This window comes from Prionailurus viverrinus, chromosome B2 (genome assembly GCF_022837055.1).
Source record: "Prionailurus viverrinus isolate Anna chromosome B2, UM_Priviv_1.0, whole genome shotgun sequence".
NCBI lineage: Eukaryota > Metazoa > Chordata > Mammalia > Carnivora > Felidae > Prionailurus > Prionailurus viverrinus.
The window spans coordinates 35,833,769-35,847,753 of NC_062565.1; the positions used below are offsets into that span (position 1 = coordinate 35,833,769).

Consider the following 13,985-nt stretch of genomic DNA (forward strand, 5'->3'; position numbering starts at 1 on the left):
AACCATGGTTTGTGTTCGTTTTTGTTCCGCTTGTTCGTGAGTGAGGTTGTTTATCTTTCCTTCTGTGTACATATTAGCATTTGTTTCTTGGGGATCTGCTTGTTCAGATCCTTTGCCACTTTTTCCTGTTGGATTGTTGGTCTTGTTGTGTAAAAACTTTTTGTAGATTAGATATATTCCTCCTTTACCTGGTATGTGTTAAAAATAGTAGGCTATACCACACAAAATTGCTAATATTCAACCATTTTTGACCCCCCACTGCCAGATGAGAATTTTATATGGTTCAGCCTAATATTGTTTTTCTCCCAGACTATCATTTGTCTTTTAACTTTGTTGATTGTGTCTCCTTATATAGAACATCCTGATTTTTATGTAGTCAAATCTGCCCATTTGACAGGTGTTTATTGAGCTCCTGCTGCCTGCCAGGGGATAGAGAGGCTAAAATGACAGAGGTGGGCCCTGCCCTCTAGTGGAGGGGCTCGCAAACAACAAGTAAACCAGTCCTGGCAAATGGTGCTGAGGTCGCCAAGGAGACCACTCCTCCTTCATGGTTTAGGGGTTTGGTATCTTGCTTAGGAAATCTTTCCTTCCTCACCTCAAAATTATGAAAATACTCTCTCCTGTTTTCTTCTAATACTCTTGTGGGTTTGTTTTTACATTTAGCTCTTTAAATTTCATTATTAATTTGTTTTCCTGAATGGTGAGGGTTGAGATTAAAGTTCCTGTGCAACTGAATGGTTCATTGTTTCAAACACCATTTATAAATAATGCATCCTTTCTTCACTGGTGTGAAATCCCTCTTGGTAATACAACATAAATTCCTTTATTTACATGGCTCTCCTTCTTTATTCTGTTCCACTTATTTCCATTTTGATGCCAACAGCACACAGTTGGGGTTTTGAGCTTTGCAGTGTGTTTTGTCATTATTCCAGGGCCAGTCCCTTTCACCATCTTTCTTAAAAACTTGGTTTGGCTCTTCTTCCGTGTGAACTTTAATTTATTTTTATGTTTCTACCTTCCTTTCTAAATTTTATTTTAATGTTTATTATTTTTAAAAAACGTTTATTTATTTTTGAGACACAGAGAGCGCGAGAGCAGGGGAGGAGCAGAGAGAGAAAGGGAGAGAGAGAATCCCAAGCAGGCTCCGTGATGTCGGCACAGAGCCTGATGTGGGGCTCGATCTCATGAACCATGAGATCATGACCTGAGCTGAAACCAAGAACGGGACGTTCCATCAACTGAGCCACCCGGGTGCCCCTCTAAATTTTATTTTAAATTCCAGTATAGGGTCGCCTGGGTGGCTCAGTCGGTTAAGCATCTGACTTCGGCTCAGATCATGATCTCGCGATTTGTGAGTTTGAGGCCCATGGCGGGCTCTGCGCTGACCGCTCAGAGCCTGGAGCCTCCTTCGGATTCTGTGTCTCCCCCTCTCTCTGCCCCTCCCATGCTCATGCTCTGCCTCTCTCTGTCTCTCAATCATAAATAATGTTAAAAAATACATTAAAAAATTCCAGTATAGGTAACAGTTGTATTAGTTTCAGGTGTACAATGTAGTGATTCAACACTTCCACACAACACCTGGTACTCATCGTCACAAGTGCTCCCTTAATCCCCGTCACCTGTCTCGCCCATCCTCCCCACCATGTCTCCTCTGGTAACCATCAGTTTGTTCTCTACAGTTAAGAGTCTGTTTCTTGGTTTGCCTTTCTCTCTTTTTTTGCCTTTGCTCTTTTGTTTTGTTTCTTAAATTCCACGTACTAGTGAAATCATACAGTGTTTGTTTTTTCCTGACTGACTTATTTCCCTTAGCATAATCACACTCTAGCTCCATCCGTGTCATTGCATATGGCAAGATTTCATTCTTTTTTTTTTATGGCTGAATAATATTCCATTGTGTGTATACACCACTTCTTTATTCATTCATCAGTTGATGGACACTTGGGCTTCCATACCTTGGCTATTGTAAATAATGCTGCTATAAACATGATGATGCACGTATCCCTTTGAATTAGTGTTTTTGTATTTTTTTGGTGAATACCGAGTAGTCCAATTGCTGGATCATAGGGTGGTTCTATTTTTAACCTTCTGGGGAACCTTCATACTGTCTTCCACGGTGGCTGCACCAGTTTGCATCCCCGCCAACAGAGTGCGAGGGTTCCTTTTTCTCCACATCCTCGCCGACACTTGCTGTCTCTTGTGTTTTCGGTTTTAGCCATCTTGACAGGTGTGAGGTGGTATCTCATTGCAGTTTTGATTTGCATTTTCCTGGTGGTGAATGATGTAGAGCATTTTTCATGTGTTTATTGGCCATTTGGATGTCTTCTTTGGTGAAATGTCCGCTCATTTCTTCTGTCCACTACGTGAACTTTAGAATCAACCTGCCAAATTCAGGCAGTGGGAACCTTTTAGAATCTTTACTGGAGTTACAGTGAGTTTAGAAATTAAGTTTTGTGGGCTTTTTTATTGTAGTGGCTTTATTGAGATGTAATTCATATACCATACAATTCACCCACCAAAATGTGCAGTTCAGTAGTTTTTAGTATACGGAGTCGTGTAACCATCACTACAATCAATTGAGAACATTTTCTTAACCCCCCAAAAGAGAGCCTGTGTCCCTTAGCCATCACCCTCAAGCTTCTCATCCCCTCTACCCCTAATTAGTTACTAATCGACTTTCTGTCTTTATGGGTTTGCCTTTTCTGGACATTTCATGTAGATGGAATCTTACAGTGTGTGGTCTTTTGTGCCTAGTTTCTTTCACTTAGCATGTTTTCGAGATTCATCCATGTTGTAGCATCTGTCTGTACTTCATTCTTTTTTTTGGTCAAATACAAATATCCATTGTGTGGATATACCACGTTTTATTTATGTATTCACCAGTTGATGGATATAAGTTACATTTTAAAGAAATGGGGCATTCAGACTTCTCCCCAGCCTCAAGGTCGTCTTGAACAGAGATACAATATTGTTTATGACCTTTAAGAATAATTCTTGGGGTGCCTGGCTGGCTCAGTCAGTAGAGCAAGTGACTCTTTGGGGTGGTGAGTTCAAGCCCCACGTTGGGCATAGAGCTTATATTAAAAAAAAAAAGGGGGGGGTGCCTGAGTGGCTCGGTCAGTTAAGCGTCCGACTTCGGCTCAGGTCATGATCTCACAGTCCGTGAGTTCGAGCCCCGCGTCGGGCTCTATGCTGACCGCTCAGAGCCTGGAGCCTGTTTTAGATTCTGTGTCTCCCTCTCTCTCTGTCCCTCCCCTGTTCATGTTCTGTCTCTCTCTGTCTCAAAAATAAATAAACATTAAAAAATTAAAAAAAAGAATAATTCTCTTGTTTAGGTAATAATGCTTCTTTCCTCCCCTTCTCTAATGGTGTTGTATCCTAATAAGGCAGCTACTGTAAAAGTCTTTTGCTCTGACACCCCTGCTTCAGGAGGCCTCAGGTATCTTTCACCTGTGGGATAAGCCAGACTCTTGCCTTTGTCATCCTGGGCAGGTGCCACCAGGCAGCCTTGGCCCACTGCCCCATCTCCCTGAACCATAGCTTGAAGGGTCTGCTCTATCAGAGCCTCTCTCCTTTCTCGTCCCCTATTTGCACTGTACCACCTCCGTCATGTCTATAAAGTAGCACCTGAGCTTGTTTCGTGCTATGTCATGTTTGTTGTAAAAAGAGTTAAAAACAGAGATCCAGTGACTCCCTCTGAGTCGATAGAGAAGCTGTCTATAGCTAGCCTGGCCCCCACGCAACTTCTTTATCTGCTGAAGACAGCTGCTCGCATAGAAGCTTATCTCTGGATAAGCCAGCTGTGTCTGGGCCCAGGGTGACAGTGCTAAAGGAGATCTAGTCTCTGGCCTGTGATCCCTGAGACTGCAGAATACCTGTAAACTCTCATCCACAAGAACGTTTGCGCTTACACAGTATTATTGATCTAGCCCCAAACGTATTAAGGTCCACCATACCTGATAGTGTGGTCCTCATCAAAACAAACTGCTTATTGGCAACTTTTGAGTGATGCCTATGAAAAAATCCTGTAGAAGAGCTGAGCTCATGACCCATCTTGTTTCCAAAGGCAGAGTGGTATCTATCTGGTGGTTTCCATCGGTACAAAATGAAACCCTCAGTATCGAATAGCTCTCCCTCTTCTCGTCTGCATGAAGCAGCATAGTAGGATTTTCATTTCAAGTTCTACTTGAAGCGTGATGTTTTCAGAAGCGTCATGGCGATGGAACTGCCAGAAGGGAAGTCTTTCCCAGACCTCTGACTTACGAGTCCAGGCCCCTGTGTGACATTTCCACTTGGATGCGTCGTAGATGATCAGTTAGGGCTAGCTTGGCTACGTGTGACTGGGAACCCCAAATAATAGGATCTTAAACAAGACAGAAAAGCTTATTTAATTTCTCTCATATAAAAAGACGAGAGGTCGGGTGCCTGGGTGGCTCAGTCGGTTGAGCGTCCGGCTTCGGCTCAGTTCGTGATCTCACAGTTTGTGGGTTCGAGCCCCGCATTGGGCTCTATGCTGACAGTGTAGAGCCTGGAGCTCGCTTTGAATTCTGTGTCTCCCTCTGTCTCTGCTTCCCTTGCTCATGCTCTGTCTCTCTCTCTCCTTCAAAAATAAATAAAAACATTTAAAAAAATTAAAAAAAAAAAAAAAAAAGACAGGTAAGTAGTCCAGGGCTTGTATCTTAGGGCTTACTTAGCCTGCCCTAAGATATCAGGGACCCAGGCTCCTCACTCTTGTTCTTCCGTTTTCAGCATGTGGTTTCTTCTTGTGATCCAAGATAGCTACTTGTGCTCCAGCCATCACGTCTGTATTCCATCCAGTACGGAGAAGGAAGGGAAGAAAGGAATACTCTTTCCATTTAAGGACACTTCCCAAAGTTGTATATGGTGCTTAGGTTTGAATCTCTTTTGTCTACACTTAGTCATGTGAGCATAGCTGGCTAGAAAACAGTCTATATCCCAGTGGCCAGTACTCTTTAGGGGTCCCTTCACCAAGATGTAAAAGGGAACAGTTATTTGGGGACAGCCTGCAATTTTTGCTACCCCTAGGCTCCTCACATTCCGTGTTTTACCGACTCCTTCTCTCCCCGGACCCAGCCACTCTTTCCTCACAGTTGGCAGAGTTTTTTGACTCTTCAGTCAGAAATACTAAGAATTGTGCGTGAGTCTCACCCTTCTATATCTAATCATTTACAAGCCTCTGATGATTTTATGTCCTAAAAGTTTCTTGCATGTGCCTTGCTCTCTGTTCTTCTGTGACTGCCCTGGGTCAGACCTGGGTTGCTGAAATGGCCACGTGTGTTTCCCCTTCTCGGCTTTTATCCCCTTTCAAGTCCATCTTATACACCATTCAAATACAGACTTGCCCATGCGGCTCCTCTACTTAAAGCTCTCCAGTAACATCCCCTCACATACAGGTTCAAGTGTGTCCAGGTTGCCTAGCTTGTGCAAGGTCCTGTGGGATCTGCTCCCTCCCACACCCCCTAAACTCAGCCGCCACAAATTGACATTTTTAATCTAAAGCCTGTCCTGCACCATGTCCTTCTTCTCCCCTGGGCTAATCTTTGTGCCTCCTTTACAAAGGAAGCCTGCCCTCACCCTCGCCGTGCCCCCGCCCCCACAACAGTGCTGTGTCCCTAACCCCCGTCCGTTTCTTCTATAGCACTTCATCATGCCGGTTGTTGTTTGTATTGTCCTCCTGCCCTCTGCCACCAGATTATATGATTCTTTAAGACTAGAGGCTATTTTCAATATCTTCGATTCCTAGTGCTTTCATTTTGATGTCCGAAATAGGCACTCCATACATGTCTAGGTAAATGAGAGAATGAAGAGTTCACGATTAACTTTGTAAGATATTTAGGAATTAGTATGGCGTTGCTAGGATTGGCCGCCAGGGGGCAGTGAATTACAATATTTTGATACTGTGCTGAATTAGCCAGAAGTTTTATCTCTTCTAAGAGATGGAGACAGGAGTAGCACTACTCACTCAGCGAGTATTCATTGAGCATCTGTACTGTTCCGGGCACTGCTCTGGGCACTAGGGATACAAACATAAGTAAATAAAGTAGAGAAAAAGCAGTCTTTTACTGCTAGGTATTTATTCAAGGAAAATGAAAGCTTACAGTATCCAAAAGACTGTATAAGAATATTCATAGCAACTATATTCATATAGACAAAAATTGGAAACAACCCAAATATCTGTTAACAGGAAAATTCAGTGGATTAGTATTTAGCAATAAAAAGAATGAACTATCAATAAATACAACAACATGGAAGAAACCATCCCCAAACCACTGTGTTGAACAAGTCAGATACCAAAAAAGGACACATTGTATCATTCCACGTAAATGGGGTTCAAAAATAATCCATGGCAGTAGAAATCAAAGCAGTGGTTGACCATGGTGGGAGATTGGGAAGAGACATAAGGAAATTTCTGGGGTGCTGGAAATATTCTCTATTTGGACCGAGATCTTTAAAAAAACTTTTAGTGTTTATTTAATTTTTAGAGAGAGAGAGAGAGAGAGAGAGGGGGGGGGGGGAGGGGGAGGGGCAGAGAGAGAGGGAGGCACAGAATCTGAAGCAGGATCCAGTCTCTGAGCTGTCAGCACAGAGCCCAATGCAGGGCTCAAACCCACAAACTGTGAGATCATGACCTGAGCTGAAGTTGGATGCTTAACTGACTGGGCCATCCAGGTGCCCAAGGACTGAGGCATCTTTTACACAGATGTATACGTGGGTCGAGACAGAACTGTGCACTTATGTGTCGTCTACTGTAAGTAAATCATACATAAAGATGGGGTGCCTGGGTGGCTCAGTCGGTTGAGCGTCTGACTTCGGCTCAGGTCATGATCTCACAGTTTGTGCGTTCAAGCCCCACATTGGGCTCTGTGCTGGCAGCTCCGAGCCCGGAGCCTGCTTCAGGTTCTGTGTCTCCCTCTCTCTCTGACCCTCCCCTGCTCACACTCTGTCTCTGTCTCTCTCTGTCTCTCTCTCTCTCAAAAAATGAAAAAAACATTAAAAAAAAAATTTTTTTTTTAAAGAGTCCTATGCTTGGTCATCTGAGCCACCTAGGTGCCCTGATGTTGAATTTTTTAGTGCCCACCGTCTTTGGATGCTTTCCTCAAGGTGCCTCCTGGCCCTGTCTTCCTGGATGAAGCAGCCTTGTACATGATAGGCAGTCGAGGAATACTTGAGGCTCTTTCCGGCCACACACACGTATGTGGGTGTAGCCCCGCCAGAGTGTTGAGCTGAGCCACCTCCAGCTGACACTTGAGAGCAGTGTGTGCATTTGGTGGGACGTCCAGTGCTGGATTTCCTCTCATGTCCAAGGGCAGGTTGTGGCTTATCGCCTCGGGAACCTTGAGACCTAGCCTGCTCTCTCGCGGGCGGTGAGCTGAGTGGCACGTGCTTGCTTGCTCGCTCTGTCTGCCTGGCATCTGACCCAGGAATCAGCGAGCAATGGTAACAGAGGAGAGATGGTGACAGCTAACATACTCGAGGCGTTTGAGCCCAGATGAAGAGCCTCAGAGCAGCTGACGTGGGGGGCCCTGGACTCCCCAAGCCTGTTCGCATCCACAGTGTCTTGGGGACATGCTGCCTGTCTCTGTGGGTGATCTTTGGACAGGTCCTAGAAGGCTAGGTGTTTGCTGGGCCTGACCCTTCTTTGGCCCATTAACCCAAATACGTAGTCTGGGTTTATGTAATCTGGGCTCCCACAGCCAGTGCCAAGAGGCTGGGGTAACCCCGAGTCAGTAACGTTTGCTAAGTAAACGTTGTACTTTCCTGTAGAAAGTAGAAAAAATGGGGTGGTATGTTGATTTTTAAAACTAATTTTAACCAGGGTCTCATGATGCACGTGTGCTCAGGCTGCTCCACGCTAAGAAGTGAACAGCCAGAGATCGTGTGTCCTTCCGAGTTAACAGTTACCTTTTAGTCACTGCACCGTCAGGCACAGTGTCAGGAAGGGCTCGCTGGTCAGCTGCTTCCCCGCATCTCTGAGACAGCACGCTGCCTCTCTCACGGTCTGCGGCGTGGTCCTCACGAACCAGAATCGACTCCCTGCGGGTCTCTGCTCTGTCGGAGCCTCAGAAGAAGTCTTCCGTCTGACCTCCTCCTTGCAGGAGACCAATTCTCTTTACCCTCCTTGCTCTGCCAGGTCGTCTGACCCTCCAGGAATTAGCCGGGAGCCCCTCCACCCTCCCCGTACTAGGGTTTGCAGTGACATCCTCACCTTGGCTGCTGCCATCGTGTACCTGCCTGAAAATGCCAGATGAATAGTGCCCAGTAATACGTTTATGTCGCATTTTGAACCACTTAAAAATAATTACGTGCAAGCGACACCTTGAATCCCTTGACGCTTTTCTTAAAGCGGTGTTTTTCTGGATGTAGTATGTACGTTCTTATTTTATGAGCTGCTTTAGATGGGTGACCAAAATTTTATTTTTCCCTTTCCTCAGTTTACTTTTGTGTTCAGAAAATATTATGTAAGGTATTCATATGTGTCTAGTTTTAAAACTATAAAGACAGGAATCAGGCAAACCAAAGGCTTTAGGAAGTAGAAAGGCTATCTGCAGTCCGATGCCTTGAATCTTCTCCTGCCCACCAGTCGGGCCGAATTGTTCCGACAGATCACAGAATCTAGAAATTGCCCTGCAATCGCAGATGGCTCCTGGGAAATGCCTAGAACGGCAAAGAGACGAGTTACTCTTGTCAGTTTAAGCACAACTAGTTCTTCCCAAAGCTGTCTTTGAGTATTTGAGGCATACACGAGCCCGATGTCGGGCCCAGGACTTGGGGTTCTCAGAAAAATAAACACTCGACCAGAGTCACCGCTCAAGTACGTTTTATCAGCTAATAAATGGACATGCTCTCGTCGAGCCCAGAGTGGGCAATTTGATTCTTATCAAGAGCTTTTGGGTTTCCTCTTTTTGGATGCTTTGCCTTTTAAAATAGCCAGAAAATATCCTTCAGATCTCATCGCCTCCAGTCGGAGTCCTGGCTGTTGTACGCTCTGTAATGACAACCAGAGACGCTGCCCCCATTCGAGACTACATTGCTGGCATGGGTTCCCGTTCCAGCTTCAATTATATGTTGAATTTTCTCAAGTGGAATGTTTAATGATCCTCCTGAACAGACTGTTTATGCTGAATGAAGCTCTTCAGAGAGCATTTGGGCCTTCCTTTCTCTGCTGCTTTTTTGCTGGTGCACTCAGCTCACAGTTTTTGACTGAATGTGTGAATTTTATCCTCCCAGCAAGCAGAACACTAGAACAAAACTCTCCTCCCACTCCCTGAAAGGCTGGTGAACTGTCCCACCGTCTGTGAAAACAAAGGTCTAATGCGCAGGCCAGGCACACGGGGAGACAGAGCCCCTGACTCGAGGCCCCCAAAGAGGGCTCAGCATCTTGTCTGTTGGTCCCTCTGCTCCTGGACAGCTAATGGTTTGGAATCGGTTCAGCTCCTGAGAGTGGCATCTTGCCGACTTAAGACCTTACGTTGTTAGATTTTTCCTCCTTTAGACCAAATGGGGGAAACGGAAGGCTTTGAAAATTAGCTAATCTTTAAGGTACATATTGGAGTTTGGTTAGGGGTGGCTGCGAATAACAGAGATCCAAAATAACAGAGGCTCCAAAGAGATGGAAGTTTGCTTGGGCCTCTTTTAATAACGATAATACCAGCTAACATTTATGTCACGCTTCTCGTGCCAGGCACTGTTGTTAGCACATTTCATGTATTAATCCTTGCAGTATCCTGTGACACTGGTAGGGTATTACCACCTTAACAGAGAAGGAATTGAGGCACCAAAGTAAAGTCCTTCCCCAAAGCCACACACCTAGCGAGTGACGGAGCCAGGACTTGAGTCTGGCTCCAGAGTCGGTACTCTCAGCCACGTGCCGTTCAGTCTGACAAAAACGCCACAGGCTGCCAGGGCTGATACGGTAGCTGTGCTCCCCGTTCTCGGGGACCCAGGCTCTTTTCCCCCCGTTGCTACTCTGCGGTGGATAGTTCCCACTCCCGGTTACATTTCCACTGTGGTGTTCTGGAATTGCAGAGTGCCCCGGTTGGAGAGGACTCCTCGAATGATCATGGAGTTCTGGATCCTCATTTGGGAAATGCGTGGGAGCGGCAGGAGTGGTTTCAGTCTTGAGCCTTCCTTGTGGGTCTTACGGTTTTCTTCCAGCCCCGTTCTGAAAGGGGGGCTCCTGCCTAGGACAGTTAGTGTGAGCAGCCGCGCTCGGTCCAGGAGGCGGCACTCTCCTCGTCGCTGCTGGGCTGGCCCCGGGGAGCGCGCTGCCTGTACCTGTGGCTCAGGGCACTTTCTGTACAGGGTCGGAGGGGGTCGTCTCTCAGGGCCTTGTCTGTGGTAGCGGGAGTCGGAGCCACCTGCTATCTGTCCCTAGGGGGGTGGACATGTAAAGTGGTGGAAGGCGTGTGGAGCAGCGAGCTGCGGGTACGGGATGGTCTCAGAAATGTAATAGGAAGCAAAAAGAAAGAGGAAGGTTCTGAACCGGGTCTTAGAGCTCAGTATTCTTTAATAGTATGTATATGGCACATAGTAGGTGTTTAAGTTGGTGGTGGGGGATGCTATTTAGAAGGTTGTGTTTTTGTTGTTTTTTTTTTTTTCATATGATTTCTCAAGTGGACCTTTATATGTTATCTGAAGTCTTAGTTTCTGCAAGCTTAGTGTTAGTTTACAAAGCCTTTATTCCTTTTTGGTGATAAAAGACAGGTGTAGTCAATTGTAGCCCTTTCTTTTCTAAAATAATGTACGTTTTTTCCCCCGACTGTAAAAATTATGCTTATTGTAGAAATTTTGAGAAGTCGAGTAAAGCTTAAAGAAAATAAAACTCTTTTATCTCTACTACCTAGGGAATAAACACTGTAAACCTTGTGGTATATTTTGTCTTTCCTCTGTGCTTATATAAGCACACATAAATATTGTATGTAGAGTAGTTGAGAGTATACCATAAGTAATTTTGTATCTTGCTCTTTTCCCTTAACACTGTGACACACTTTCCTTTGTCGTTACAAATTCTTGATGAGCTTCATCTGAAATAGACTATATTGTACCCACTGTGTGCCAGGCCCGATAGTTAGCACTTTACATGTATTAATTGTGGCTGTACTTGGAGTTGAGCTTGTAGGTTGTTTCCAGGGTTATAGCTTTTCCTTTTTTCTTTAAAAAAAATTTTTTTTAATGTTTATTTATTTTTGAAAGGGAGAGAGACAGCGCGCGAGTGGGAGAGGGGCAGAAAGAGCAGGAGACGCGGAATTCAAAGCGGTCTCCAGGCTCTGCTGAACTGTCGGCACAGAGCCCGACTCAGGGCTCGAACTCCCGAACTGTGAGATCGTGACCTGAGCCAAAGTCGGATGCTCAACTGACTGAACCACCCAGGTGCCCCAGGATTATAGCTTTTCTAACAAAGCACCCTAACCCCCTCAAAAGGGTTTTTACAGTCTTTGATGTCCATTAAAAAATGCTGTTTATACAGAATGAAAATCTGAAAATTGTTACATGTTGTCCCAAGGGGGGTTAGTTGTAGGTCGTAGTAATAATTCTCATAAATGAAAGGGCTGGATTCTGAATATATGTTGTCAGATGCCTGTGTCTTTGCAGCACACGGGACTGCAGTGAACATCCTGTTTTCAAAATAAGGCTGTGGGTCTAAGGAGAAAAGCCGCCTTTGGCACAGAACTCCAGCCTGAACATTTGCACGTGTGGCCTCTGCCAGGCATGCTGGGGCGTGTGGGTTGAGGTGGCCTGTCATGTTGGCAAGCAGAGCCTTCTTAGTACTCCCACCTCTGTGGCAGGAAGGACACATCCCATGGCCTTTTCCTTCTTCAGGTTTCTAGAGCACTTCTGATGTTCTCCCCACTTGGATCTCAGAGACAGGCTAGTTCTCACTACTATTACTTAGTGTGGGGTTTCCACGAGAAGCTAAAAGAGGTCTCTAAAAGAGGTCCCTGGGTGCCTGGGTGGTTCAGTCGGTTAAGTGTTCAACTTCAGCTCAGGTCATGATCTCATGGTTCCTGAGTTAGAGTCCCACATCTGTGCTGACAGCACAGAGCCTGCTTCAGATTCTCTGTCCCCTTCTCTTTCTGCCCCTCCCCCACTTGCATGCACACATGCACTCTCGCTCTCTCAAAAAGAAAAACAAAAACATTAAAAAAAATAGAATAAATAAAAGAGGTCCTGTGGCTAAAGAAGCCTGGGAAGTCCTGGATAAAAAAGGTTAAATAGATTTACTCAAGGCAAAATTTGTTATAATTTCTCAAATCCATTTGTTCGCTATGATCTTTGTGAATCTCCAAGATGAGACTGCCATTTCTCAACCGTACTTGTCTAAGGAACGCCCTTCTTCTGGAGTACCCTATAGGTTTGATGTTTTACGGAACCCAGCTTAGGTCCTACCAGCCTGGTGAAATTAAGTCCCAGAAGCTCCGTCAGGCTCGAGCCATCTGCCTTCACACCCTCATCTTCAATTCTGAGTGGTCTCAGCAGTGGGTCTGTCAGAAAATGGAGATTCTGTCTTTAAAATGAACTATGGGGGGGCCAAAGGAAAAAAAAAATGAACCACAGGGTCCATCTGATCCCACCTTTCTCAGTCCATGCAAGTGTGCGTATGCTAGACAGGTCACTGAATTTCTGAAATCAAGAATTTTTCCAGACCACCTCCAAGGGTCTGGGTATGTAGCTCACTGAGCATGAGGCCTGAAATATCTTTTCCTAAAGCCCAATGAACGAATACAGCCGAGAAAGATATGTTGGACCCGGTGGAACCAGTGTGAGAAGTGGCCTGTTCAGTGTTGTAACGAGATCCTCAAGAGCTCTCCTGGGACCCGCCTGCCCACCTGACCAGGGGAGGAGGACAGGCCCTTACTCCTCGCATCACTTTAGCTTGGCTGTCCCCTGGCCTGAAGGACCCCGTAGAAGATCCCAGTCTCTAGCTTTCTCCATGTTTTAGAGAAGACCTCTGGACTGTCTTCACCTTTTGTTTTACAGAAGAGGACGTGGAGAACTTTGACGTGACCAATTTGTCTCAGGACGTGCTTCGAAGCATTGAAGCCGACAGCTTTTGGTGCATGAGCAAGCTGTTAGATGGGATCCAGGTGAGCTGGCTCTGCCCATGCGGGCTGCCCGGGTCCAGGGGCTCCCTGCAGGCCTTTGAGCTCCTTACTGCTCCTCGGCATCAGCCAGAAGCACCCCCCCACCCCCGCCACCGCCCAGCACGGCTCTTCCTCGTTCCTCCACAGCGCAGGGCTCCATCAGGATTTGCCCACCCTCTGCTGTTCTGTAGATTCCTTTGTTCTCCAGAACCCCGGCACCAGCTGTGGAAAACAGCTTGTGCTTTTAAACGTGTTTCAGTGAACTCGAGAGCGGTAGCACGACTTTGGAGTCCCTGTTCATCCCGGGCTCTGTGTCATTTGCAGGATAACTACACCTTTGCACAACCAGGGATCCAGAAGAAGGTCAAGGCGCTGGAAGAGCTCGTCGGCCGGATTGATGGTAGGTTGGAAGAAGAGGGATTCTCTGGTAGCAGCACGGTATGGTTCCGACACAGCCAGTTGTGCTGGTGGGGGCCTCTCCTCTGCCCGCTTCTTTGCCACCACCCTCTCCAGTTCCGTCCGGGCTGTTGGCGCGCCCGCGTCCTTCCACGCGTCGGCAGGAAGGGGAGGCGAGAGGTCTGCGGGCCCCTCGAGTTCTTTTTTCCCCTCTGTTTTTTGTCACCAAGTTCTGTCCATTCTCTTTAGCATCTCTCTTCACATTCACCCTTTTTTTTTTCTTTTTTCCAACCCTTCCTCCCTTTTTCTTCTTTTCAAATTTGCCCTTTCTTCTCCATTTCCCTGGCCACAGCTCTGATCCAGCCATGCCTGGATTTCTGCAGCTTCCTCCTATAAGGACTTGCCTCCTCTGTACTCTTTCCTCTTCCAAACCTTCTGTGATACAACTGCATCTTTCCAGAGCACCATCCTGGTTCCGTCCCTCTCCTG

General features: G+C 46.2%; 1 protein-coding gene across 2 annotated transcripts in view; it reads left to right on the forward strand.

Annotated features, from left to right (window-relative positions):
* Positions 1-13,985, forward strand: part of TBC1D22B (TBC1 domain family member 22B) — a 79,110-nt gene that overhangs the window by 42,856 nt on the left and 22,269 nt on the right. For both annotated transcript variants that reach the window (XM_047859108.1, XM_047859110.1), the window contains exons 9-10: positions 12,997-13,103; positions 13,425-13,500. In XM_047859108.1, coding sequence (XP_047715064.1) covers positions 12,997-13,103; positions 13,425-13,500 — 183 coding nt within the window. The remainder of the gene's footprint in view (positions 1-12,996; positions 13,104-13,424; positions 13,501-13,985) is intronic.